The following is a 23,685-nucleotide window of genomic DNA, read 5'->3' as shown; positions in this document are numbered from 1 at the left end:
CGTCTGTAGGCCGCCCGCCCGCCACCGTGAGCCCACTGCCACAGGCCCACAGCCACGGGCCCGCCGCCACGGGCCCACCACCATGGGTCCACCGCCATGGGAGATGATGAATTGGACATTTGCAGGGCAGGGGGTGTTGGAGGGGGGATCTCTGTACTGGTTTGGTCATTCCGGGGGAGGGATGGGAACCTGCCTGTATCACCACGGCTGAGGGGTGGGGACACACTGGCGAGGACAGTGCCGTCGTGGCGGAGGGCGGCGGTGGACATGGTGGTGGTGGGGGTGGGTGAGAGGGGGTAGAGGGCCCGGGTCTCGATGAAGGAGGGGGTGGGGCCATCCGGGGAGAGCTGTCACTCGGGCGAGGTCCCACCCATCCCCGTTTGGCTTTCCTGGGAAACACGAGTCCCTTGGCTGTGCAGACCTGGAGAGAGAGGGACAGAGAAAGAGAGATGGGGGGGCGGGGGGATGAGCAGAGAGAGGCAGAAATCCAGAGAGAGGAACAGAGAGGGGGGAGGGAAAGGGGGGAATTGAGCGGGAGAGAAAAAGAAGGGAGAATGGGAGAAAAAGGGGAGAGTCAGGGGAAAAGATGTAAGGGGAGTGGGGAAAGGGGGAGAGAGAGAGATTGCAGGAAAGGCAGTGGAGGAAGAGCAGTGGAGAGAGGGAGAGAGAGCAGAGAGAAGTTAGTCATTTACCAAAGCATATACTGCCTTTCCCTTTCCCCAACAAAGATGAACTGGGAAAACACACACACACATACACACACATACACACACACAACACTGCAAATCTTCTAAATTTAGCTACAGAGCTGTGCCAATGTTTGCAGGCATTCAAATTGTCGTTTGCATTTAATTTCATCACACGGCCGTATAATGCAACACAACAGAACTAAATATTTAATGCAGCCAAGTGTCATAAAGGGGCAACATTCCGTCCAAGTCCTCTTGGGGGCACTTCTTTGGTAAAATGCAACAAGAATGAAAAACTCTAAAGTCAAACTTGCCCCGCCCCATGGAGTGATTTCCCTCTCGTTCTCTTATCCTGCAGAAAAAGCACTGCAAACGAGCGAGCGCCACAACTTGAAATTTGAATGCATCTGCATTTGCTCAGGAAGAATTATTACGCGCAGGCGAAAGTCCAGGGTGTGCTTTTGGGGGTGGGAGGTAGGGGTCGAGGGGGTGAACGGAGGTTTAGATTTCCCAGTGCCTATGGGTGAGAGTGTGTGTGTATGTGTTTGTGTGTGTATGTGTGCTCATGTGTGTGTTTTATAGGGGGCCTGGTATCGCTCTGGCAACAGCCGGCCAAGGAGATCGCAGAGGTCAGAGGTCAGATGTGAAGGCAAGGCCAGCAGGCTCGCAGAGCGGATTATACCTGTAAACCCAGGAGGCTTTTGGGAGGAGGCGGGGGGGAAGCCAGGAGCCACATCGCATGGTCTCAAGAGCGGGCCGGGACTGGGGGTGGGGATGGGGGGGTGGAAGTGATCTGCATCTGGGGCCGGTCCTGGCCGTTTCCCCTCCGCAGAACCTCGGGGGCGCCTGGTCGGAGAAACCCAACAGATGTTTCCGACCCCGTAAGCCGGTGACCTAGAGGCTCAGACGCCGCGGTAGCTTGGTCCAGGAGATCCAAAGCCCATTATTAATGGACAATCATGCAGTCTGCCTCATCCCAATCCTCTGTTTATTCCACTCCTAGAAGCCTGTGCAATGGATGATGTTAATTAAGTACCCAATATACCATATTGTGTGGCTGCATAATCAAATCAAGAGAGGATAATATTCTTCTGTATTAAGCTATTAATGTAATTGGTCATGAAGCATAAAATATGTTATGTAATTAAATAGGCTAGAAATGATATGGCCTTATATTAAGAACTACCCAAGCTGAGCAAATGTTTTCTCTGGTGCTGTTTTAGGGGACATTGCTTTCAACATTTTTGACAGCGTCAGGAGGGGAAGAGAATGGCTCTCTTTCCCTGTGCTCGGCCAAAGCGACACCCCCACCCCCCACCTCACCCCCCCAAGCCCTCTCCCCAGAGATGGTCGATAAACCTCTGGCCTCTATTTACATATAGAGGGTGATTTAATCAAAGATACTTGTTGTTCTACTCTGCCTCATTAAACAAGGAAGTTTCTGCCTCAGATGAGATTTTCTCTGCTCTGGTGTCTCTCCTCCCAGAGCCCCAACCAGCCTGCAGACTCCGGCTTTTTTTTTCAGATGTCAAAAACACTTGAGGCTTTAAAGTCCTAATGGGCTTCCGTAATCCTAGTTCAGCCGTTCGGCATTGGTGAAAAATCCAGTTCTCCGTCTTCGGCTGCTCCTGGATGTCTCTCCCTTTAAATTTATCGACTGGCTGTGCCTGGCTTTCTGTCTCATGTCGAAAGTCAGTAGGCACATGTAAAAAATAATCAAAACACACCAAACTCCCTGGTGAAGAATCAATGGTGTCATTGCTGTCATAGATCTAGACTGCGCATAATGAACTACGGCATTTCATCTTTGCATATAAGATAATTTGGGCATCAATCCTTGCCTGACAGATTTATGTCACTCAGAGGACAGTTCCACTTTGCTTCTTTTTTTTTTTATCGTTTCTCTGAGGCCGGCTTAATTTCACTCCAGTCAACTGGCACCCCAACACGCTAAATTCCCTTCCCCCCAGTTGAAAAGTCCTGTGTTGGGGTGATGGCTGACCGGTAACCCCAGGGAACTGCTGTCACCTGCCCCTTTCCAAAGGGATATAACGAGGGGCATTGCTGAATGGCTGCTTCTTCTGAAGAGCCAGGCTTCTGTTTGGCATGGCAGGCCTCTCTAGGTGGGGAAAAGTAAAAGTTGGGGGTGGTGAGTTGGATTTCCCAAGAAGGAATGAAGTGCTTGAGGGAGTCGGAAGAAGGAGCTGTGCTCAAGGCTACCAACTACCGGCCTCCTGCCTGCCCTCGGGCAGGTCACAGAGTTTTTCTGTGCCTCGGTTTCCTCCTCCGTTTCCTAGAGCTCTCTGTGGGCAAGGTGGTGTCTACTGACTCTATCGCATCGTACTTTCCCAAGTGCTTAGTACAATTCTCTGGTTGCAGCAGGCACTCAATAAATACCATTGATTGATTGATTGATTGATCATTAATATGGGGACATCATTCCTGATCTCTCTCCCTCTTAGACCAGGAGATCCCAGTGAGACAGGCCCTGGTAATAATTAGAGTAGCATTTGTTAAGTGCTTACTATATGCCAAGAGCCTTGCTGAGCCCTGGGGTAGATACAAATGATCAGGTCCCACATAGGGCTCACAGTCTTCATCCCCACTTTTAAAGATAAACTAACTGAGACCCAGAGAACTGAAGTGACTGGTCCGAGGTAATGCAGCAGATGAGTGGTGGAGCTGAGATTAGAACCCTTGTCCTGTGACTCCCAAGCCCGGGCTCTTCCCACTAGGCCACACTGCTTCCCATGGTGCATCCCACGCTGGGTCCGATCGGACTCTACCGCGTCTATCCCGGTGGTCAGTGCAGCTCTTGGCACAGAGTCAGCACCCAATGGATCCCACCACCGCCGTCGTCACCATCTACTTACGTCCCCTGGCTCAGCGCCGGGTTCCCGCGAAGAGGTTACATGTAGTGCCACTGCCCATCCATACCCATGTTCATGCCCATCCCGCTCATTGGCCCTGGACAGGAGAGAGGGGAGAGTCCACCCAGTCAGAGGTCAGAGTGCCAGCGGCCAAGGTGGGCAGGGGGGAGGGGGGAAGAGGATAGAGTCTGGTCAGAGGCCAGAGCATCAGCAGCCTTGGGTTTAGAGGGCAAAGGGGAACTGTGGACATAGGAGACACAGGAAGCAAAATAGAAGAGGTTCAGAAGCATCCCGGTCTTAAAGGTAAGGCCGTAAACCCAGACCGCCCCCTCCCACCCCCCGACGCAGAGGAGGCAGGCGTGATCGCAGTGACCTTACCTGCAGGCCGGATCCCCATGTGCTGCTGGCCGTCCAGCACAAAGCTGCCCATCGGCTGACCCTCCGGACTATACGCTGCTCCCTGACTCACTGAAGGATCAAGAAGAAAACCTGATTGTAGTCAAAACCGGGGTCACAGAGGAGAAAGAAGAGAAGACACAGCAGGCGTCAGCAGCCATTCCAGGTTCCAGGCTCCGCTCGGAAATCCTTCCTGCCCTGCTCTGGGGCTGGGGGTGGTGGGGGGCGCTTCGGCCCAGGGGTGGGGCCGGGAGCTTCTCTTTGAAGGGTCAGATCGGGGGTGGGGAGGGGGTCTAGTGAAGGGGGCAGAGTGGGCTGGGCCGGCGGTGGGGAGGGGGCTTTGTGGACAAGTTTCATCAGTCATGTGTTTCCTGACCAGCCTTTCTACCTGGGAGAGGGGAGGTGTGAACTGACGCACATGTGGCACAAACCCAGACACACCCGCATGTCAGGGCACACACAGGTGCCCTGGGCCACTCTGGGACCCTAGAGAAGCAACGTGGTTCAGTAGAAAGAGCAAGGGCTTTGGAGTCAGAGGTCATGGGTTCAAATCCCGGTTCCACCACTTGTCAGCTGTGTGACTTTGGGCAAGTCACTTCACTTCTCTGTGCCTCAGTGACCTCATCTGTAAAATGGGGATTAAGACTGTGAGCCCCATGTGGGACAACCTGATCACCTTGTAAGCTCCCCAGCGCTTAGAACAGTGCTTTGCACATAGTAAGCGCTTAATAAATGCTATTATTATTATTATTATTATTATTATTGTTATTAGAGGGCACCACCGATGCTGGCCCTGGAGACAGTGACCTGGGCTGACTCTACCCACTTATTGTTTCCTGGCCCAAGACCCCATCCTCCCCCCCCCCGAGCTGGTGGTGGACAGAGGGCTTAGAGGGCTGGGGGTTGGGGGGGGGGCAGGGGGTTGGGAGGTGATCTTTTCAGAGAGAAAAGATCTTTTAGAGAAGCATTGGGGCTTAGTGGAAAGAACACGGGCTTGGGAGTCAGAGGAGATGGGTTCTAATCCCAGCTCCGCCACTTGTCAGCTGTGTGACCTGGGGCAAGCCACTTAACTTCTCTGTGCCTCACTTACCTCATTTGTAAAATGGGGATTAAGATTGTGAGCCCACGTGGGACAACCTGATTACCTTGTATCTACTCCAGTGCTTAGAACTGTGCTTGGCACATAGTAAGCACTTAACAAATACCATTGTTATTATTATTAGTAGTATTAGTATTATTAGTAGTATTAGTAGTAGTATTAGTATTAAGCCTTTAAGATGAAGCAGCCGGTAAAATCTCCGATATGTTTCATCTTTTGTGATCCCCCCTCCACACATACCCCAACGTTCCCCTTTGGCCCCTATCTCCCCCAGCTGGGAGACACATGGGCCGGCGGCGCTTTATCCGGGGAACCGCTGTGTAGGGGGTGGGCAGCCTTGAGGCGGGGTGGGCTCCCCCGGCCCAGCCTGCCCCGCAATGCGCCGGGATGATGATGATGATGGTGTTTGTTAAGCGCTTACTATGTGCCAAGCACTGTTCTAAGCACTGGGGTAGAAACAAGATAATCAGCCCCACGTGGGGCTCACAGTCTTAATCCCCATTTTACAGATGAAGTAACTGAGGCACAGAGAAGTTGTGACTTGCCCAAAGTCACACAGCTGACAAGTGGCGTTGCTGGGATTAGAACCCACGACCTCTGACTCCCAAGCCCGTGCTCTTTCCACTAAGCCACGCTGCTTCTCAAAAATATGTGCCAAACACTGCTCTAAGCGCTGGGGTAGTTACAAGGTAATCAGGTTGTCCCACGTGGGGCTCAGAGTCTTAATCCCCATTTGACAGATGAGATAACTGAGGCCCAGAGAAGTGAAGTGACTTGCCCAAGGTCACAGAGCAGACAAGTGGCGGAGCCGGGATTAGAACCCATGACCTGTGACTCCCAAGGCCGGGCCGTTTCCATTTACAGCCCCGCTGCTTCTGTTAGGGGCGCGCGGAATAGCCGGGCTCCTCGGGCCGTCCCAGATGGGCAGGGCCCGGAGCTCAAACGCCAAGGGGGAGCTCACCTGCTCGGTTGGACTGATCGATCATGGGCTGTACTATCCTTCTCCGGGCATTGATGAACCTGCAACAGTCAGGACAGAGCGGGTGGTCAGCGGCCCCGGGGGGCGGGGAGCTGGCTCGGGGGATCCCCCCCGCACCCTGGCATCCTGGCAACCCCCTAGCAGCCCCGCAACGCCGCTGCAACCATGCCCCGCAGCTCCCGTGGCACCCTGCAACGCCGCTGCAACCTTGTCATCCCCCGCAATCCCGCAGCAGTCCGGCGAGCGGGAGAGGAGGGGTCGCGGGTTTTTTAAGCCCCCCAAAGCAACTCCCTGGTTCATCTCGGCACCGGCCGACCGCGGGGCCGAATTCCCGGACGCGCGTGGGACCCGAGAGGCCAGGGCGCTGGACGGAGCAGGAGCCTCGGAGGGGCAGGGGGTGGCTGGACCAGCTGGTCACGTCACCTCACCCTCATCCCCATCCCCGGGAAATCGGGGCTCCCCTCCACCGCAAGAGTCGCCTCCGCCTCTCCGCGCCTTCCCTCAGACACCAGAGGTGATGTCCACTCTCCGAGGAGCGCCACACCGGCCCTCAGAGACCAGAGGCGATCTCCACTCTCCGGGGAGCTCCAAACCGGCCCTCAGGTACCAGAGGTGATGTCCACTCTCCGAGGACCACCACACCGGCCCTCAGAGACCAGAGGCTCTGTTCACTCTCCGGGGACCACCACACCGACCCTCAGAGACCAGAGGTGATGTCCACTCTCCGAGGACCACCACACAGGCCCTCAGAGACCAGAGGCTCTGTTCACTCTCCGGGGACTGCCACACCGACCCTCAGAGACCAGAGGTGATGTCCACTCTCCGAGGACCACCACACAGGCCCTCAGAGACCAGAGGCTCTGTTCTTCACTCTCCGGGGACCGCCACACCGACCCTCAGAGACCAGAGGTGATGTCCACTCTCTGAGGACCACCACACAGGCCCTCAGAGACCAGAGGTGATGTCCACTCTCCGGGGACCGCCACACCGTCCCTCAGAGACCAGAGGTGATGTCCACTCTCCGAGGACCACCACACAGGCCCTCAGAGACCAGAGGCTCTGTTCTTCACTCTCCGGGGACCGCCACACCGGCCCTCAGAGACCAGAGGTGATGTCCACTCCCCGGGAAGTGCCACACGGGCCCTCAGAGACCAACAGAGACTATGTCCACTCTCAGGGGAGCACCACACCGGCCCTCAAAGACCAGAGGCTCTGTCCACTCCCCGGAAAGTGCCACACCGGCCCATAGAGACCAACAGAGACTATGCCCACTCTCTGGGGAGGGCCGCACTGGCCGCGGGGCCCTCGTGATGACTGAGGGTGATGTCCATTAGATGAGCTTCGCAGCCCCGCGGTCACTGCCCGGAAAGCCCGGGGTTATGTGGAGGTCAGCGCCGTCTGGGGTCGCTTCGGCCCGAGGACAGATGAGGTAAAACCAACAGCCACAAGCTGAGACACCTTTCAACTCCCCGGGAAAGGCCGCACCGGCAGGGAGGGGGCGGAGGAGGGGGCCGAGAGACAGGGTGGGGGGCGGCAGGGAGTGGTGCGGCGGGGGTGGAGGAGCACACGAGCCTGCAGGGCCTCCATCTAATTGTGCTGGAAACCCGTGTCCCAGTGCCTACTTCATATTCCTTTAATGCTCAATAATTACCCATCAAATATTCATGCGCAAACTGAGTAAAACCATAACGAAATCTGCTTTATTTCCCCAAACTTAATAAAAACAGCCATTTCCTATCATTGCCGGGCCCCCTTTTCCTCGAGCCTTTAATGATGTGTGCGTTCTCCCACACATTTTCCAGAGAGAGAGAGCTCCCCGCTCCCCCGTTTTAAAAAATGGCATTCTGGAGTTTATTCCCAGGCTTAATTCCAGCCTCGTGTTTCTGTTACACTCACCCAAGCGCTCCTTGTAGAACTCAGCACCCAGTATAATGCTCTGCACACAGAAGGCCCCCAGGACAGCGCTCTGCACACAGTAGGGGCTCTGCACAGTGCTCTGTACAAAGTAAATGCCAAAAATAGCACTGTGTACACAGAGTAAACGTCTAGTACAGCACTTTACACACAGTAGGCACCCAGCACAACATTCTACACAGAGTAGGCAACTATTACAGAGCTCTGAACATGGGTTCTGTCGATACTATTCCTAGCCCTCTGTGGCCAGTACGGGTTCAGAGATCTCACCTCCGGAAGATCAATAGATCAATCGTATTTATTGAGAGCTTAATGTGTGTTGGGCACTGTACTAAGCACTTGGGAAAGTACAACACAACAATATAACAGACACATTCCCTGCCCACAACGAGTTTAGAGTCTAGAGGAATCGAAAATGACCACCTCTGGCTCTCTCCCCCTCCACATTCCCATTTCTCTTTCAAGTCTTAAACCTGAGATGAGTCAGAAGGACTTGGGCTCTAATCCCGGCTCTGCCCCTTGTCTGCTGTGTGACCTTGGGCAAGTCACTTAACTTCTATGTGCTTCGGTTAACTCATTTGTAAAATGGGGATTAACACTGTGAGCCCCATGTCGGGCAGGGAATGTGTCCAGCCTGATTATCTTGTATCTACCCCAGCACTTAGTACAGTGCCTGTCACATTGTAAGTGCTTAAGAAATGCGCACACTCTCTCTCTAAAAAAAAAAAAAATTAAATAAACGGTGATGACTTGTGGCCAGCCCTGGAGGCCTCCGCCCGGCTCCAGTCCCCTCCTTTGGAAATGGTGCATCTGTGCGGCAGCCAGGAGTCCAGCACGGAAGGGTCACTTTCTCCGGACCGCCTGCTGGACCCCGGCCCCCGGGGGCCCTGTATCTGCATCCAGCAAGGGCGGAGGGGGTTCCCTCTGGGCAGATGAAAAGAAAATTGCCAGAACCGCAAAGGACTTTTTTTTTTTGCATTTTTCTGTTTGTTTCCAAAACAAAGAGCCTCTTTAAGCCTTAAGAGAATATAACACAGTTGTCAAAAACATCCTCTGCCTCAAGAGGCGAAGAGGCGAAAAACAAAGGGAGATACAGCCTGAGATACTGCCCGTCCCCCGTCCCGTCCTCCTACGGTCCCCGCCACCTCCCTTGAGATGGTGATTTCGCCTTAACTGAGTTGGGAAGGCCGACGGGGCTGAGGATCCCCAAGATGATAATCATCGTGGTATTTGTTAAACGCTTGCTCTTGTGCCAAGCCCTGTGAGAGCCGCTGAGGTAGATAGGATACAGCCAGTGGGCTTCATTTTCCCACCGTGCTGCCTCCCTCCTCCCCTCGGCGAGCCGGTCGGGGGTGGGGAGCCTTTTATCAGTTAAAGTTAAAGCCCAGGGAGATGAGCCGCAATCCTGATAAAACTGTTTTCTCTCCTCCCGGGAGACTCTAATGAAAGACCCAGATGGGATGGGGCGCGGGGGTGGGCGGTGGGGGCGGGGGGTGAGGATGGCGGGACCATCCTTTATGGACTTGGAATTCCAGCTTGTTCCCCTCCTCTTCCCCCAGCTGCCCGCTTGTTAAGCAAAAATCGGAATTGCCATTTCTCCTCCCTCTTTTTAGTTTCTCCCCTTTTTTTCTTTTATCATTCATATCTGGGGGCTCCTCGCTTCCGTCTCCCCCTCCTAGTTCCCACCGTTGCTCTCCAGCAGCCTTGGGTCTCGGCGGGGGTCTCAGCAGGCCCACCAGCCTCCCCCATCTTCAAACGAATAATTAAAGGGAAGGGTAAAGGTTGACCAGAAGGCCAATTCTCTGGTTACCGGGTCAGAGTGTTTACATTAGGGGGAAAAGCGGGGTTCCCACTCATGAGCCCTTTGCAATGTTTTTTTTTTTTTTTAACACAACAATCGGTGTTACTGAGGGAGCATTCTGCCTCCTGGGGAAAGGCAGGCCAGCTGGTCACCATGGCGTGGACTTGAGGTTCCTTGGGATGGCAGCAATGGCTTTTTGTGGTCATCTTTTGCCAAACCGGGGCTTAGGAAAGAGTGGCTTCCTCCCCAAATATTCCTCTTCAGAGGGCAGCCAAAAGGTTGACCACTGACACGCAACTGCTTTCTCAAACTAATCCATCTATCAATCAATCAATGGTATTTATTGAGTGCAGAGCATTGTACTAAGCACCTAATTCCTGCAGCACCTACTGTTGGGGGGGAGTGGGGGCAGGGCTCTGAACTGAGCACTTAGAAGAGTGCGACAGAGATAAGACAGAAGGGAGACACAGACCCAAAATAATTTGCCAGTAGGCAGAGAAAAAGGAAGAGAAAGATGGATAGTTGAGAAAACAGTGCTTGAAATAGTAGTGTGGTCGAGTGGAAAGAGCCTGGGCTTGGGAGTCAGAAGATCTGTGTTCTAATCCCCCAGCTCTGCCACTTGTCTGCTGTGTGCCCTTGGGCAACTCATTTAATATATCTGGGCCTCCGTCATCTCATCTATAAAATAGGAATTATGACTTTGAGCCCCTTGTGGGACATGGACTGTGTCCAACCAGATTAGCGTGCACGTTGCATCTATTTGTATTAACGTCTGTCTTTCCCTCTAGTCTGTAAGCTCCTTGTGGGCAAGGAACGCGTTTACCAACTCTGTAGATTGTACCATACTCTCCCAAGTGCTTGGTACAATCTGTGCTCTGCACATAGTAAGAACCCAATAAATGTGAAGGATTGATTGATCTATCCCCGTGCTTAGTACAGTGCCTGGCACAGAGTACGAGCTTAATAAAAATCATTAAAAAAAAGAAAAAAGTCACTTCACGTCTCTGTGCCTTGGTTCCCTCTTCTACAAAGTTGGGATTTAATACTTGTTCTCCCTCCTACGTAGACTGTGAGCCCCAGGAGGGAGCTGATTATCTTGTATCTGGCCCCAGGGCATAGTACAGTACTTGGCACACAGTAAGCGCTTAATACCACAATTACTAATAGTATGAGAAGTAGATAAATAAGTTCCCAAGTGCTTCTGGTGGTGGTGAGGGCTTAACTGCTGAGGTGAGAGTCAGGAGGATGTGGGCTGGGTGGAAGATTAATCGGGGAAGACTTCCTGGAGGAGGTGACGTTTCATGAGGGCTGTGAAGATGGGGACTGCTGGGGAAAAAAAAATCCTCAAAGGACCTTTCCAAACTCCCAGCTCTCTGTTACCAAAGAATTCAGTCTGATCTCCTTTCCTCTCCAGAGCAGCGTAGCATGATGGAGCACCAGCCTGGGAGTCAGAAGGTCATGGGTTCTAATCCCGGGTCCCCCACTTATCTGCTGTGTGACCTTGGGAAAGTCACTTCACTTCTCTGTGCCTCAGTTACCTCATCTGTAAAATGGGGATTATAATAATAACTATGGTATTTGTTAAATGCTTACTATGTACCAAGCACAGTTCTAAGCGCTGGGGTAGATATAAGGTAATCAGGTTGTCCCACGTGGGGCTCACAGTCTTAATCCCCATTTTGCAGATGAGGTAACTGAGGCACAGAGAAGTGAAGTGGCTTGCCCAAGGTCACACAGCAGACAAGTGGTGGAGGCGGGATTAGAACCCATGTCCTCTGACTCGCAAACCTGAGCTCTTGCCACTAAGCCACGCTGCTTCTCTTAAAACACAAAGTCAACAAAGAGATTTCTAGCGGTTGGGACTCCACTGGAAATAGAATTACTTTGAAAGTTTTACTCCGGTCGTTAAGATCCCGCCTCTCTAGAGAGACGCCAATTCCCTGACTGGAATGCGTGTTTACTTTGTGGTCCCCGGGTCTCTGGCATCAAAAGAAGTCTCTTGCGGCAGACTCTCCAGAGCGCTCAGTACAGCATTTTGCAAACAGTAGGTAGCAAGTCAACAACATATTTGCCCAGGGCACCAGATCGCACAGAGGAGGTGCTCAGTTAACAGTTTTTTAAAACGTCTGCCTCCCCCATTTGTTTGCAATCTCTAGGGTATTGTCCTCTCCCAAGTGCTGAGTGCAGTGCTCTGCACACAGGAAAGGCTCAGTAAATACCACTGAATAATAATAATAATGATGATGATGACGGTATTTGTAAAGTGCTTACTCAGTGCCAAGCACTGTACTAAACACTGGGGTAGATACAAGGTTATCAAGTTGTCCCAGGTGGGGCTTGCAATCTTAATCCCCATTTTACAGATGAGGTAATTTAGGTACAGAGAAATTAAGCGACTTGTCCAAAGTCACACAGCTAACAAGTGGTGGAGCCTGGATTAGAACCCACGACCTTGACTCCCAAGCCCATGCTCTGGACCCTGGCCAAGTCACTTCACTTCTCTGGGCCTAAATTCCCTCATCTGTAAAACGGGGATTAAGACTGTGAGCCCCATATGGGACAGGGACTGTGTCCAAACTGATAGAATAGTGCTTGGCACATAGTAAGCGCTTAACAAATACCATTATTATTATTAGCGTGCATCTACCCCAATGATTAGTAGAGTGCCTGGCACACATACAAATACCATTTTTTTTAAAAAAAATAAGGTGTTCAATGAAGCACTCTGCACATAAGTAGGAGCCTAGTACAGCTCTCTGCAGACAATAAATAATAATAATAATAATGATGGCATTTACTAAGCGCTTACTATGTGCAAAGCACTGTTCTAAGCACTGGGGAGTTTACAAGGTGATCAGGTTGTCCCACGGGGGGCTCACAGTCTTCATCCCCATTTTACAGATGAGGGAACTGAGGCCCAGAGAAGTGAAGTGACTTGCCCGAAGTCACACAGCTGACAAGTGGCGGAGCCGGGATTTGAACCCATGACCTCTAGCTCCAAAGCCCGGGCTCTTTCCCCTGAGCCACGCTGCTTCCCCTAGACACCCAGTGCAGCAGTTTCGCCCACGGTAGGAGCCCAATACAGTGGCTTAGCACACTGCACAGAGAGGGAGCCCAGAACAGCAGTTTGGCACACTGCAGGCACCAAGCACAGAGCTCCGTAGTGGGAGCCCAGGACAGCGTTCTGCACCCAGTGGGAGTGCCCTGCTGGCAGAGGCGCCCAGTACAGCCCCCACGATTTGGGCCAATTGATTTCTTGCAAACAGGCCCGGCCGAAGCCCGCTCTGAGGATCCCCGAAACTTTCTCCCGGGCGTGCCAGGGGGGAACGGGTGAGGGCAGAGGCAAGAGGGGGGCGGCCCGGCTGGCGGCTCCACTGTGTTAGAGAAGCAGCATGGCTCAGTGGAAAGAGCCCGGGCTTTGGAGTCAGAGGTCATGGGTTCAAATCCCCGCTCCGCCACTTGTTAGCTGTGCGACTTTGGGCAAGTCGCTTCACTTCTCTGGGCCTCAGTTACCTCATCTGTAAAATGGGGATTAAGACTGTGAGCCCCATGTGGGACAACCTGATCACCTTGTAACCTCCCCAGCGCTTAGAACAGTGCTTTGCACATAGTAAGCGCTTAATAAATGCCATCATCATTATTATTATTATTATTATCCGTTGCCAACTTGTACTTCCCAAGCGCTTAGTACAGTGCTCTGCACACAGTAAGCGCTCAATAAATGCGATTGATGATGATGATGATCCGTTGGGATTTCTATCCCGAGGCAGCAAACAGGGACAGAGGGAGGAGGAAGAGGGGGCCGCATTCCCCCTCTCTGACAGGAACAAGGTTTGACAGCGGCAACAGGAATTTTCTTGGCCCCGGCAGCGCTCTCAGGCATCTCCTTTGACGCCCCGTCCCGCCCCCCGCCCCTCGCTCTGTGCAATGCGGTGCTTATTGGAGAATTCAGCGGCTCTCAATAAGCTGGACAGGGGCCAGCCGGCCTGGGGCATAAACACACCTGTGTGAAAGAAGGCTGATTGTAGCAACCATCCCCAGAGCCGCCCCTTCCCAAGCCCCCCGTACTCCCCTCCCCACCAGCGGACTAGGCCCCGGGGGAACGTCCATTTCGGGTGGCCCTGGGCCAACACGACGGCCCTTTCAGACAGAGAGAGGCCCAGAGGCCCAGCCTGAAAAAAGAGACCCCTTTCCCGCCCCCAATTTCGATCGTCTTCTCCCTTCACACCCCAGATCAAACCGGCAGAAAGAACGTTTCTGCCCCGAGCAAAATAATAATAATAATAATGGTATTTGTCAAGCGCTTACTGTGTGCTGAGCACCGTTCTAAGCTCTGGAGTAGATACAAGGTGATCAGGTTGTCCCACGTTGGGCTCACCTTTTTCATTCACTCGTATTTATTGAGCACTTACTGTGTGCAAAGCACTGTACTAAGTGCTTGGGAAGAAATGCTAAGTACTAAGTACTAGAAGCAGAGAAGCAGCGTGGAGCATGGGCTTTGGCGTCAGAGGTCATCAGTTCAAATCCCGGCTCCGTCAACTGTCAGCTGTGTGACTTTGGGCAAGTCACTTAACTTCTCTTTGCCTCAGTTCCCTCGTCTGTGAAATGGGGATTAAAACTGTGAGCCCCCCGTGGGACAACCTGATCACCTTGTAACCTCCCCAGTGCTTTGCACATAGTAAGTGCTTAACAAATCCCATCATTATTATTATTACTAGTTGGTGACATATAAAGACAGTCCCTACCCAACAACGGGCTCACAGTCTAGAAGGGGGAGACAGATAACAAAACAAAACATGTGGACAGGTGTCAAGTCGTCAGAATAAATAGAATTAAAGCTAAATAATAATAATAATTTTGGTATTTGTTGAGCGCTTACTATGTGCAAAGCACTGTACTAAGCACTGGGAAGGATACAAGGTGATCAGGTTGTCCCACGTGGGGCTCACAGTCTTAATCCCCATTTTACAGATGAGGAAACTGAGGCACAGAGAAGTAAGTGACTTGCCCAAAGTCACACAGCTGACAATTGGTAGAGCCAGGATTTGAACCCATGTCCTCTGATTCCAAAGTTCAGGCTCTTTCCACTGAGCCATGCTGCTTCTCTAATGCACATCATTAACAAAATAAGTAGAATAGTAAATATGTACAAGTAAAATAAATAGAGTAATAAATCTGCACAAACACATATACTGGTGCTGTCGGGAGGGGGAGGGGAAGGAGGTAGGGCATGGGGGATGGGGAGGAGGAGAGAATAAAGGGGACTAATCCCCATTTTACAGATGAGGTAACAGGCCCAGAGAAGTGAAGTGACTTGCCCAAAATCACACAGCTGACCAGTGGCAGAGGTGGGCTTAGCACTCATGACCTCTGACTCCCAAGCCCGACTCCCTTCCACTAAGGCTGATCTCAGAGAGGCTTCCTGTGGTTGTACGGTCGGCATCTTTTCAAAGCCACCTCCTCCAGGAGGCTTTCCCTGATTGAACCCCCTCCTCGCATCTTCCTGGTCCTGCCATCCCACCAGGGCCCTCAGGGCACAGGTAAACGTGAAGAGTCATGTACTTGTCAGTGACAAATTTGTTTGCTTGTGCCTGTTATTTCCAAACAGCAGCGCGTTCATCGGGTTCTACCTACCGCCTCCTCTCCGGGATGACAAAGTCCCAATTACTTCTCCCGAATGCTCCCCGAAGAGTCCAGTAAAGTACTCTGTTCATAGAGTAGCAACATGGCTTAGTGGAAGGAGCCCAGGTTTGGGAGTCAGAGGTTGTGGGTTCGATTTCTAGCTCAGCCACTTGTCTGCTGTGTGACTTTGGGTAAATCACTTAACTTCTCTGTTCCTCAGTTACCTCATCTGTAAAATGGGGACTAAGACTGTGGGACAACCTTGTATCTACCCCAGTGCTTAGAACAGTGCTTGGCACCTAGTAAGCACTTAACAAATACCATCATTATTATTATTATTGTAGCAGACACTCAGTACAGTGCTCTATGCACAGTTGGCACCTAGCAAGGCACTCAGGACAAAGCAAGCACCCAGAACAGTGCTCTGCATCCAGTAGGCATCCAGTACAGCACTCTGTGCACAGAAGGTATCCAACATAGTGCTCTGTGCATAGTAGGCTCCCAGTACAGTGCTCTGCAAATGGTAGGAGGGTAGTGCTATATATTGTTATGATGCTGGTATTTGTTTAACGCTTATTATGTGCCAGCCCATATGGGCAGGGATTGTCTCTGTTGCTGAATTGTACTGCCCAAGTGCTTAGTACAGTGCTCTGCACAAGGTAAGTGTCCAATAAATATGATCAAATGTTTTAAGCCCTGGGGTAGATACCAGTTAATCAGGTCAGACACAGTCCCTGTCCCTCATGGGGCTCACATTCTAAGTAGGAGGGAGAACAGGCATCAGCTCCCTATTTTACAGTTGAGGAAAATGAGGTGCAGGGAAGTTAAATGACTTGCCCAGGGTCACACTGCAGGCAAGGGCCAGAGTCCAAAGTAGAACCCAGGTCCTCTAATTCCTGAACTCAGGCTCTTTCCACTCCCTAGTCCCTTCTCCACAGTGCTAAATACACTGTAAATGGTCAGGACAGTACTCTGCACAAAGTAGGAACTAAATACTGGGTTCTGTGAACTCTACTGAGCGCCTTACTTTGGGCAGAGTGCTGTGCTGAGCACTTGGTAACACCCAGAAGAAGTAAAGAGAAGACCCCTGCTCTCTAGGAGTTCAAAGTCTGCTGGGGAGTCAGGCAAACACAAATGGCAAACATACCATAGGAATAAGAGTAACAGCAGGAATACAGAAATGAGCAATTCAATAAATAAACAGAGATTAAATGGAGGAATTCCCTCAGCAGGGTGACTCATGGGTTGACCTGAGAGGTGGGGGGAGTTGGACAGTGGCAGCTTCCACATTATTATTATGATTATCACTGTTATTATTAGTAGTGATTATTTTTATTAAATGTATTAAGTGCTTACTATATTTCAGGCACTCTTCTAAGCATTGGGGTAAATATGAGATAATCAAGTGGGACACAGTCCCTGTCCCCCATGAGGCTCACAGTCTAAGTAGGAAGGACTAGGATTTAATCCCCATTTCACAGATGAGGTAACCGAGGCACAGTGCTTGACACAGAGTAAACCGTTAACATGGGGCTCACAGTCGAAATAGGAGGGAGTAGGATTTAATCCCCATTTTACAGATGTGGCCATGCAGGCACAGATAAAACAAGTGTCTTGCCCAAAGTCTCTCAGCAGGCTCATGGCAGAGCCGGGCTTAGAACCCAGGTCCTCTGACTCCAAGCCCACACCCTTTCCACTAGGCTGCACTACCAAGCAGGGGCTCTCAAACCTGTTCACACACTTACCTCCCCTGTGCCCCCGGTTCTGGTAATTTGGAGTTGCTGCATTTGCAGCAGTGGAAAGGGGGTCTCCCCTCCACCTTCTCTCCCATCTCCGCTGCCTCCCACAAGTCTCCCACCTCTCCTGTCTCTCTCTTCTCTTCCTGAGTTGCTAGGTTAAGCAGGGTCGACTGGGCGATTAGGTAAACAGTGGTCCCGGGGTCCTGAGGGTCATATTCCTCTGGATGCCCCGTCCACTGGGACACGTTCATGGGGTGCCCCCTGATCCCTACATCTGGAAATGCTCCCTCACCTCACACATGCAAACACACATACACACACACACATACACACACAGAGAACCCTGTTTTCTCCCCGCCACCTGTGTTGTGTCCATCTGGGCAGATCTGTCCTGTGGGGTGGACAAAGGTCCACCTTTGGCCCGCACCGTGGCACCTGGGGAAAACCCTCGACTAGGAAGACTTGGCACGAGGCCAGCAACTCCTCCACAGGGTTCTGCTCCCGGCTCTGCTACTCACCTGCTGTGTGACTTTGAGCAAGTCACTTCGCTTCTCTGTTCCTCCACTTCCTCATCAATCAGTCAATCAATACTGTTGATTAAGCACTTAGTGTTTGCAGAGCATTATACTAAGTGCATGGGAGAGTACAGTATAACCGAGTTGGTAGACACATTCCATGCCCGCAATGAGCAGTCAGCCCATTGGGGGCAGGGGTTAGAGAGGCAGCGTGGCTCGGTGGAAAGAGCACGGGCTTTGGAGTCAGAGGTCATGGGTTCAAATCCCGACTCTGCCAATTGTCAGCTGTATGACTTGGGCAAGTCACTTAACTTCTCTGTGCCCCAGTTACCTCATCTGTAAAATGGGGATGAAGACTGTGAGCCCCACGTGGGACAAACTGATCACCTTGTAACCTCCCCAGCTCTTAGAACAGTGCTTTGCACATAGTAAGCGCTTAACAAATACCGTTATTATTATTATTATTAGGTATTATCTCTCTTTATTGCTGTACTGTACTTTCCAAGCGCTTAGTACAGTGCAATGCACACAGTAAGCGCTCAATAAATACAACTGAATGAATGATTGTATGGCTGGGGCCTCCTGAAGGGTGACCCCAAGAGCCTTCTCTGACTCTCCCCCTGGGGGGATTCTCCCTCACACACTTCCAACCAGAGGCATCTCTCCCAATTTAACTTTTACTGGACAACTTGTTCAGCCTTAAAGCTCCAGCCTCAAAGATACTACAAAATAAATCCGCCCTTGAGGAGGAGGGGAGTTCTCCACAGAGCAGCGGAGTTTTGTGTCAAAAGCCGAAGGCCGGTTCCTGTCATTTAATTGCAATGTGTTTACTGCAGTGCGTTGTTTTGGGGAAGCCAACCCTCACGGGAGGGGAGGGAGGGCAGAAGGTGAGAGGGAGACAGGGAGAAAGAGTGAGGCTGAGAGAAGAGACATGTAGACTTACAAGGAGAAAAGTAGCATGGCCTAGTGAAACACAGATTTGGGAGTCAGAAGGACCTGGGTTCTAATCCTGGCTCTGTCACTTGACTGCTGTGTGACCTCGGGCAAGTCACTTCGCTGCTCAGGGCCTCGGTTCCCTCTTCTGTAAAATGGGGATTAAGATCTTAAGCCCCATGTGGAACAGGGACTGTGTCCAACCTGGTTAGCTTATAACTACCCCAGTGCTTAGTTACAGTGCCTGGCACATAATAAGTGTTTAACAAATATCATTAAAAATGAGAGGGAGACACAATCAATCAATCAATCGTATTTATTGAGCGCTTACTGTGTGCAGAGCACTGTACTAAGCGCTTGGGAAGTACATGTTGGCAACATATAGAGACAGTCCCTACCCAACAGTGGGCTCACAGTCTAGAAGGGGGAGACAGAGAACAAAGCCAAACATATTAACAAAATAAAATAAATAGAATAGATATGTACAAGTTAAACAAATAAATAAATAAATAGAGTAATAAATATGTACAAACATATATACACAAAGACAGAGACATAGGGAGAGAAGAGATAGGTGGAAGGAGGAAAGACAGAGAGAAACACACACTGACCAGAAGAGACACACAGAGCCCCCAGAGGGAGGAGAGATAGAGGGTGACTCACCTAGACAGAAGAGACATCAGAAACACATAGAGAGAGAGGATGGGGAGACACAACCAGAGGGAAGATAAACAGAGATACAGGGAAAGAGAAGAGGCCCGGGAGACCAAACCAGAGGAAAGAGAGTTAGACAGAGACCAGAGACTTAGGGGCAGCCAGGCCGGGGAGGGGCAGACGGAGGCTAGCGAGGAGCAGAAAAGGAGACTGAACCTTCGCTGGTGTCAGTCAGCCAATTGTATTTACTGAGTGCTTACTGTATGCAGAGCACTGTACTAATCCTTGGGAGAGTACAATAGAACTATATAACAGACACCTTCCCTGCCCACAATGAGCTTATGACCTAGATGGGGAGACTGATATTAACAGAAATAAATAAATGAGAGGTATGGACATAAGTGGTGTGGGGCTGAGGGGGGGGTGATGAATGAAGAGAGCAAGACAGGGTGGTGCAGAAGGAAGTGGGAGAAGAGGAAAGAAGGGCTTAGTCGGGGCTTAGCAGATGTCCAGTGGTGACTTGTGTCTCCCCTCTCCTGTCTCGTTCCCTTAGCCCAAGATATGCACACCAGCCTTGACTCAGGACTACCTCGCCGGGGTGGGCCACAGGGCATTGGACCCTGTTAGCCAAGGACTCTGTCACTCAGCACCCAGTGGCTGCGAGTCCAGGCTGGGGAAGCCAGAGCCATGGATTTTTTTTTTTTGGCATTTGTTAAGTGCTTACTATGTGTCAGGCACTGTACTGAGCCCTGGGGTAGACAGAAGATAATTGGTTGGACACAGTCCCTGGCAGACAAGTGAGCTGGGATCAGAACCCAGGTCCTCTGATTCGTAGTTCCATGTTGCTTCTCTGTGGGCCTGCAGGCTAGGCAAGGGGGAAGAACTGCCATTATTCCTCTCTACAACTCTGACCATTACCTCTCCATCCCTGACTCTCCCCTAGTGACCCAGCATGAACCAGACAACACTCCAACTCTCCCCCTCTCCATCCCTGACATTGTTCCAGTGACCCATCTTGGACCATCAGACACCCCTGACTCTTCTTTCTCCAACCGTGACTCTCCCCAAGTGACTCCCATCCGACATTCCTGACCACCCCGCAGAAACCCAGCATGGACCATCCAACACCCCTGACTCCCCACTTTCCATCCTCTACTCTCCCTCCAGTGGCCCAGCACGGATAATCCAATACTCCCTCATTCTCCTGCCCCCACCCCTGACTTCCTCACAATGATCCAGCACAGACCATCCAACACTAAGAGTGAGTTGAAATTGGCAGGGGGTGGGTTGAGGACTGGGGAGAGGGGAGGGCAAGAGTCTCTCACTCTCCAAACCCACAGACGGAGAGTCCCCTCCTGTCCAAGAGTCGGGCATCCCAAATACCCTCCAGAAACCTGGACAGTTCCTTTCTCAGCTGCTATGACTTACTTTTTTAAAAAATGGTATTTGTTAAGTGCTATATCTATTCTATTTTATTTTGTTAGTATGTTTGGTTTTGTTCTCTGTCTCCCCCTTTTAGACTGTGAGCCCACTGTTGGGTAGGGACTGTCTCTATATGTTGCCAATTTGTACTTCCCAAGCGCTTAGTACGGTGCTCTGCACATAGTAAGCGCTCAATAAATACGATTGATGATGATGATGATGTCCCAGGGCACTGTACTAAGTGCTGGGGTAGGCACAAGCTAATCGGGTTGGACAAAGTCAATGTCCCACGTGAGACTCACAGTTTTAATCCCCATTTTACAGATAAGGTAACTGAGGCCCAGAGAAGTGCAGTGACTTGCCCAAGGTCACACAACAGACAAGTGGCAGAGCCAGAATTAGAACCTAGGTGCTTCTGTCTCCTAGGCCCAAGCTCTATCCACTAGGCCACACTGCTTCACTTCATGGAAAGCCCCCAGATGGGGGATCTTACACAGCTTCTGGCTTGGTCCCTGCCCTGCCAGTCAGAAAGCTGCTGCTACATCATTTTCCGGTCTCATAGCCTGTAACCTCCTTGACACCCACTTTCTTGTCTACTAACTCTGTTGTACCCTCCCAAACGCTAAGTACAGTGCTCTGCGCACAGCAGGCGCTCAGTAAATGCTGATTATAAGCTCCTCGAGGGCAAGGTTCATGCTCTTCCAAGAGCTGGGTCAATACCACCGATCGATGCATTGATTAGGGCCCTCGGAAGTTCTTCGGCCTGTTTAACCTGCAGGCCAGATGAGCAGCAGGAACCTGACTGCAGAGCGAGAGCCTGTTTTCTGTGCGCTGTGTTTGCTAATGATTAGTTACTCAGCAGGAGCAGTGGATCGTGCCCATAAATAGCAGCAGGGAGACAAGAGGGCTTATCGATCCACTGCTCTCGAGTAATTTTTTTTTTTTTTTGGTATTTTAAGTGCTTACTATGTGCCAAGCTTGTTCTAAGCACTGGGGGTAGACACAAACAATCAGGTTGGACACGGTTCATGCCCCACACGGGGCTCACAGACTTAATCCTCTCTTTACAGATAATAATGATAGCATTTATTAAGCACTTATGTGCAGAGCACTGTTCTAAGCGCTGGGGAGGTTACAAGGTGATCAGGTGGTCCCACGGGGGGCTACAGATGAGAGAACTGAGGCACAGGAAAGTGCCCAAGGTCACACAGCAGACGAGTGGCAGAGTCAAGATTAGAACCCATGTCCTTCTGACTCCATGCCCCTTCTCTATCCACTAGGCCATATTGCTTCCCAGGAGAAATTGTCCTGTCCAGGGTCCCGTGTTGCGGGCCAGCCAGGGCCCACACCAGGTCATGGTGCTCTGGGAGCTGCGGGGGGTCTGACCCCAGACCCCAGACCCCAGTGGTGGAAATCCCCTTTCCAAGAAGACGGTCGACTGAAGGGGCAGATCCGATCCCAGCCGTGCCCTCTGCCACCCCCCAGAACCACCTACCACGGTCCTGGGAGGGGACTCATTCATTCATTCATACAATCGTATTTATTGAGTGCTTACTGTGTGCAGAGCACTGTACTAAGCGCTTGGGAAGTACAAGTTGGCAACATATAGAAATGGTCCCTACCCAACAACGGGCTCACAGTCTAGAAGGGGGAGACAGACAACAAAACAAAACATGTGGACAGGTGTCAAGTCATCAGAATAAATAGAAGTAAAGCTAGATGCACATCATTAACAAAATAAATAGAATAGTAAATAGTAAATATGTACAAGTAAAATAAATAGAGTAATAAATCTGTTCAAACATATAGACAGGTGCTGTGGGGAGGGGAAGGAGGTAGGGTGTGGGGATGGGGAGGAGGAGAGGAAAAAGGGGGCTCAGTTTGGGAAGGCCTCCTGGAGGAGGTGAGCTCTTAGTAGGGCTTTGAAGGGAGGAAGAGAGCTAGCTTGGCGGATGTGCGACTCCATCCTTGCTGTCCCCAGCATCCTCTCCCCTTCTGCTTCCTGGCTCAGGAACCACCACCACCCCACCACCCCGGCACCCTCCCAGCCTGCTTGGTTCTCCCTGAGGCCCAAGGTCGTCTGGGTCCCAGGGCGGGGGATGGAGCAGAGTGGGACCGGGTTCAGTCTGGTGGACCATGGGACAGGATCTCAATGGATCAGGATTCCTGAGGGGGAAACTCAGCCTCAGCAGTCCATAATAATAATAATAACAATGATGGCATTTGTTAAGCACTTACTATGTGCAGAGCACTGTTCTAAGCGCTTGGGGGGATACAAAGTGATCAGGTTGTCCCACGTGGGGCTCACAGTCTTAATCCCCATTTTACAGATGAGGTAACAGGCTCAGAGAAGTTAAGTGACTTGCCCAAGGTCACACAGCAGACATGTGGTGGAGCCGGGATTCGAACCCATGACCTCTGACTCCAAAGCCCGTGCTCTTTCCACTGAGCCATGCTGCGGAACCGGCCCCTCTCCCTCTCCCCCAACCCCCTCTCTGCCTTATTATGGCATTTGTAAAGGGCTTACTATGTGCCAGGCACTATTCTAAGCCCTGGGGTAGATACAAGCTAATCAGGTTGGATACAGTCCCTGTCTCACGTGGGAATCAGTCTTAAAGCCCAGTTTACAGATGAGGGAAGTGAGGCCCAGCGAAATGAAGTGACTTGCCCATTGTCACACAGTAGACAAATGGCAGAATGGAGTTTAGACTCCAGTTCCTTCTGACTCTGTGCTCTGTCCACTAGGCCACGGTGCTTCTCCAATCTCCTACCCTCTCTTTCCCTCTTCCCCCTTTCCCCCCATAATGCCCCCCTCCCCGTCCCCTCCCTCCCCCAGCTTCGGCTGATTCACTCACGGAACACCTCATCCTCATTTTCCCTGTGTATAAACACAACCGACAGCTCAGGCGACAAGCCCACCTCGAGAAGCCTTGTAGGGCATTCAATATTGTGTCTCTTTGGCACTCATTCTTGTATCCCTCAAGGCTGTCTACCAATCCCTTTGTGAGGTCTGTGCTCTGGCTCCAGTAAGACCAAAAAAAAAGCAAGAGAA

General features: G+C 51.4%; 1 protein-coding gene across 4 annotated transcripts in view; it reads right to left on the bottom strand.

The window, feature by feature from the left end:
- Window positions 1-296: 296 nt before the first annotated feature.
- MEIS2 (Meis homeobox 2) overlaps window positions 297-23,685 on the bottom strand; it is a 135,499-nt gene continuing 112,110 nt past the window's right edge. For 2 of the 4 annotated variants that reach the window (XM_038741225.1, XM_038741226.1), the window contains exons 10-13: window positions 6,016-6,074; window positions 3,938-4,048; window positions 3,563-3,656; window positions 297-421 (exon numbers count right to left, since the gene is read on the bottom strand). In XM_038741225.1, coding sequence (XP_038597153.1) covers window positions 3,598-3,656; window positions 3,938-4,048; window positions 6,016-6,074 — 229 coding nt within the window. In that variant the 3' untranslated portion in view covers window positions 297-421; window positions 3,563-3,597. The remainder of the gene's footprint in view (window positions 422-3,562; window positions 3,657-3,937; window positions 4,049-6,015; window positions 6,075-23,685) is intronic. The other 2 variants (XM_038741227.1, XM_038741228.1) reach the window with 1 other exon arrangement.

Source organism: Tachyglossus aculeatus (assembly GCF_015852505.1).
Source record: "Tachyglossus aculeatus isolate mTacAcu1 chromosome 12 unlocalized genomic scaffold, mTacAcu1.pri SUPER_6_unloc_1, whole genome shotgun sequence".
Classification (NCBI taxonomy): domain Eukaryota; kingdom Metazoa; phylum Chordata; class Mammalia; order Monotremata; family Tachyglossidae; genus Tachyglossus; species Tachyglossus aculeatus.
This window is presented reverse-complemented; position numbering and strand designations above follow the sequence as displayed.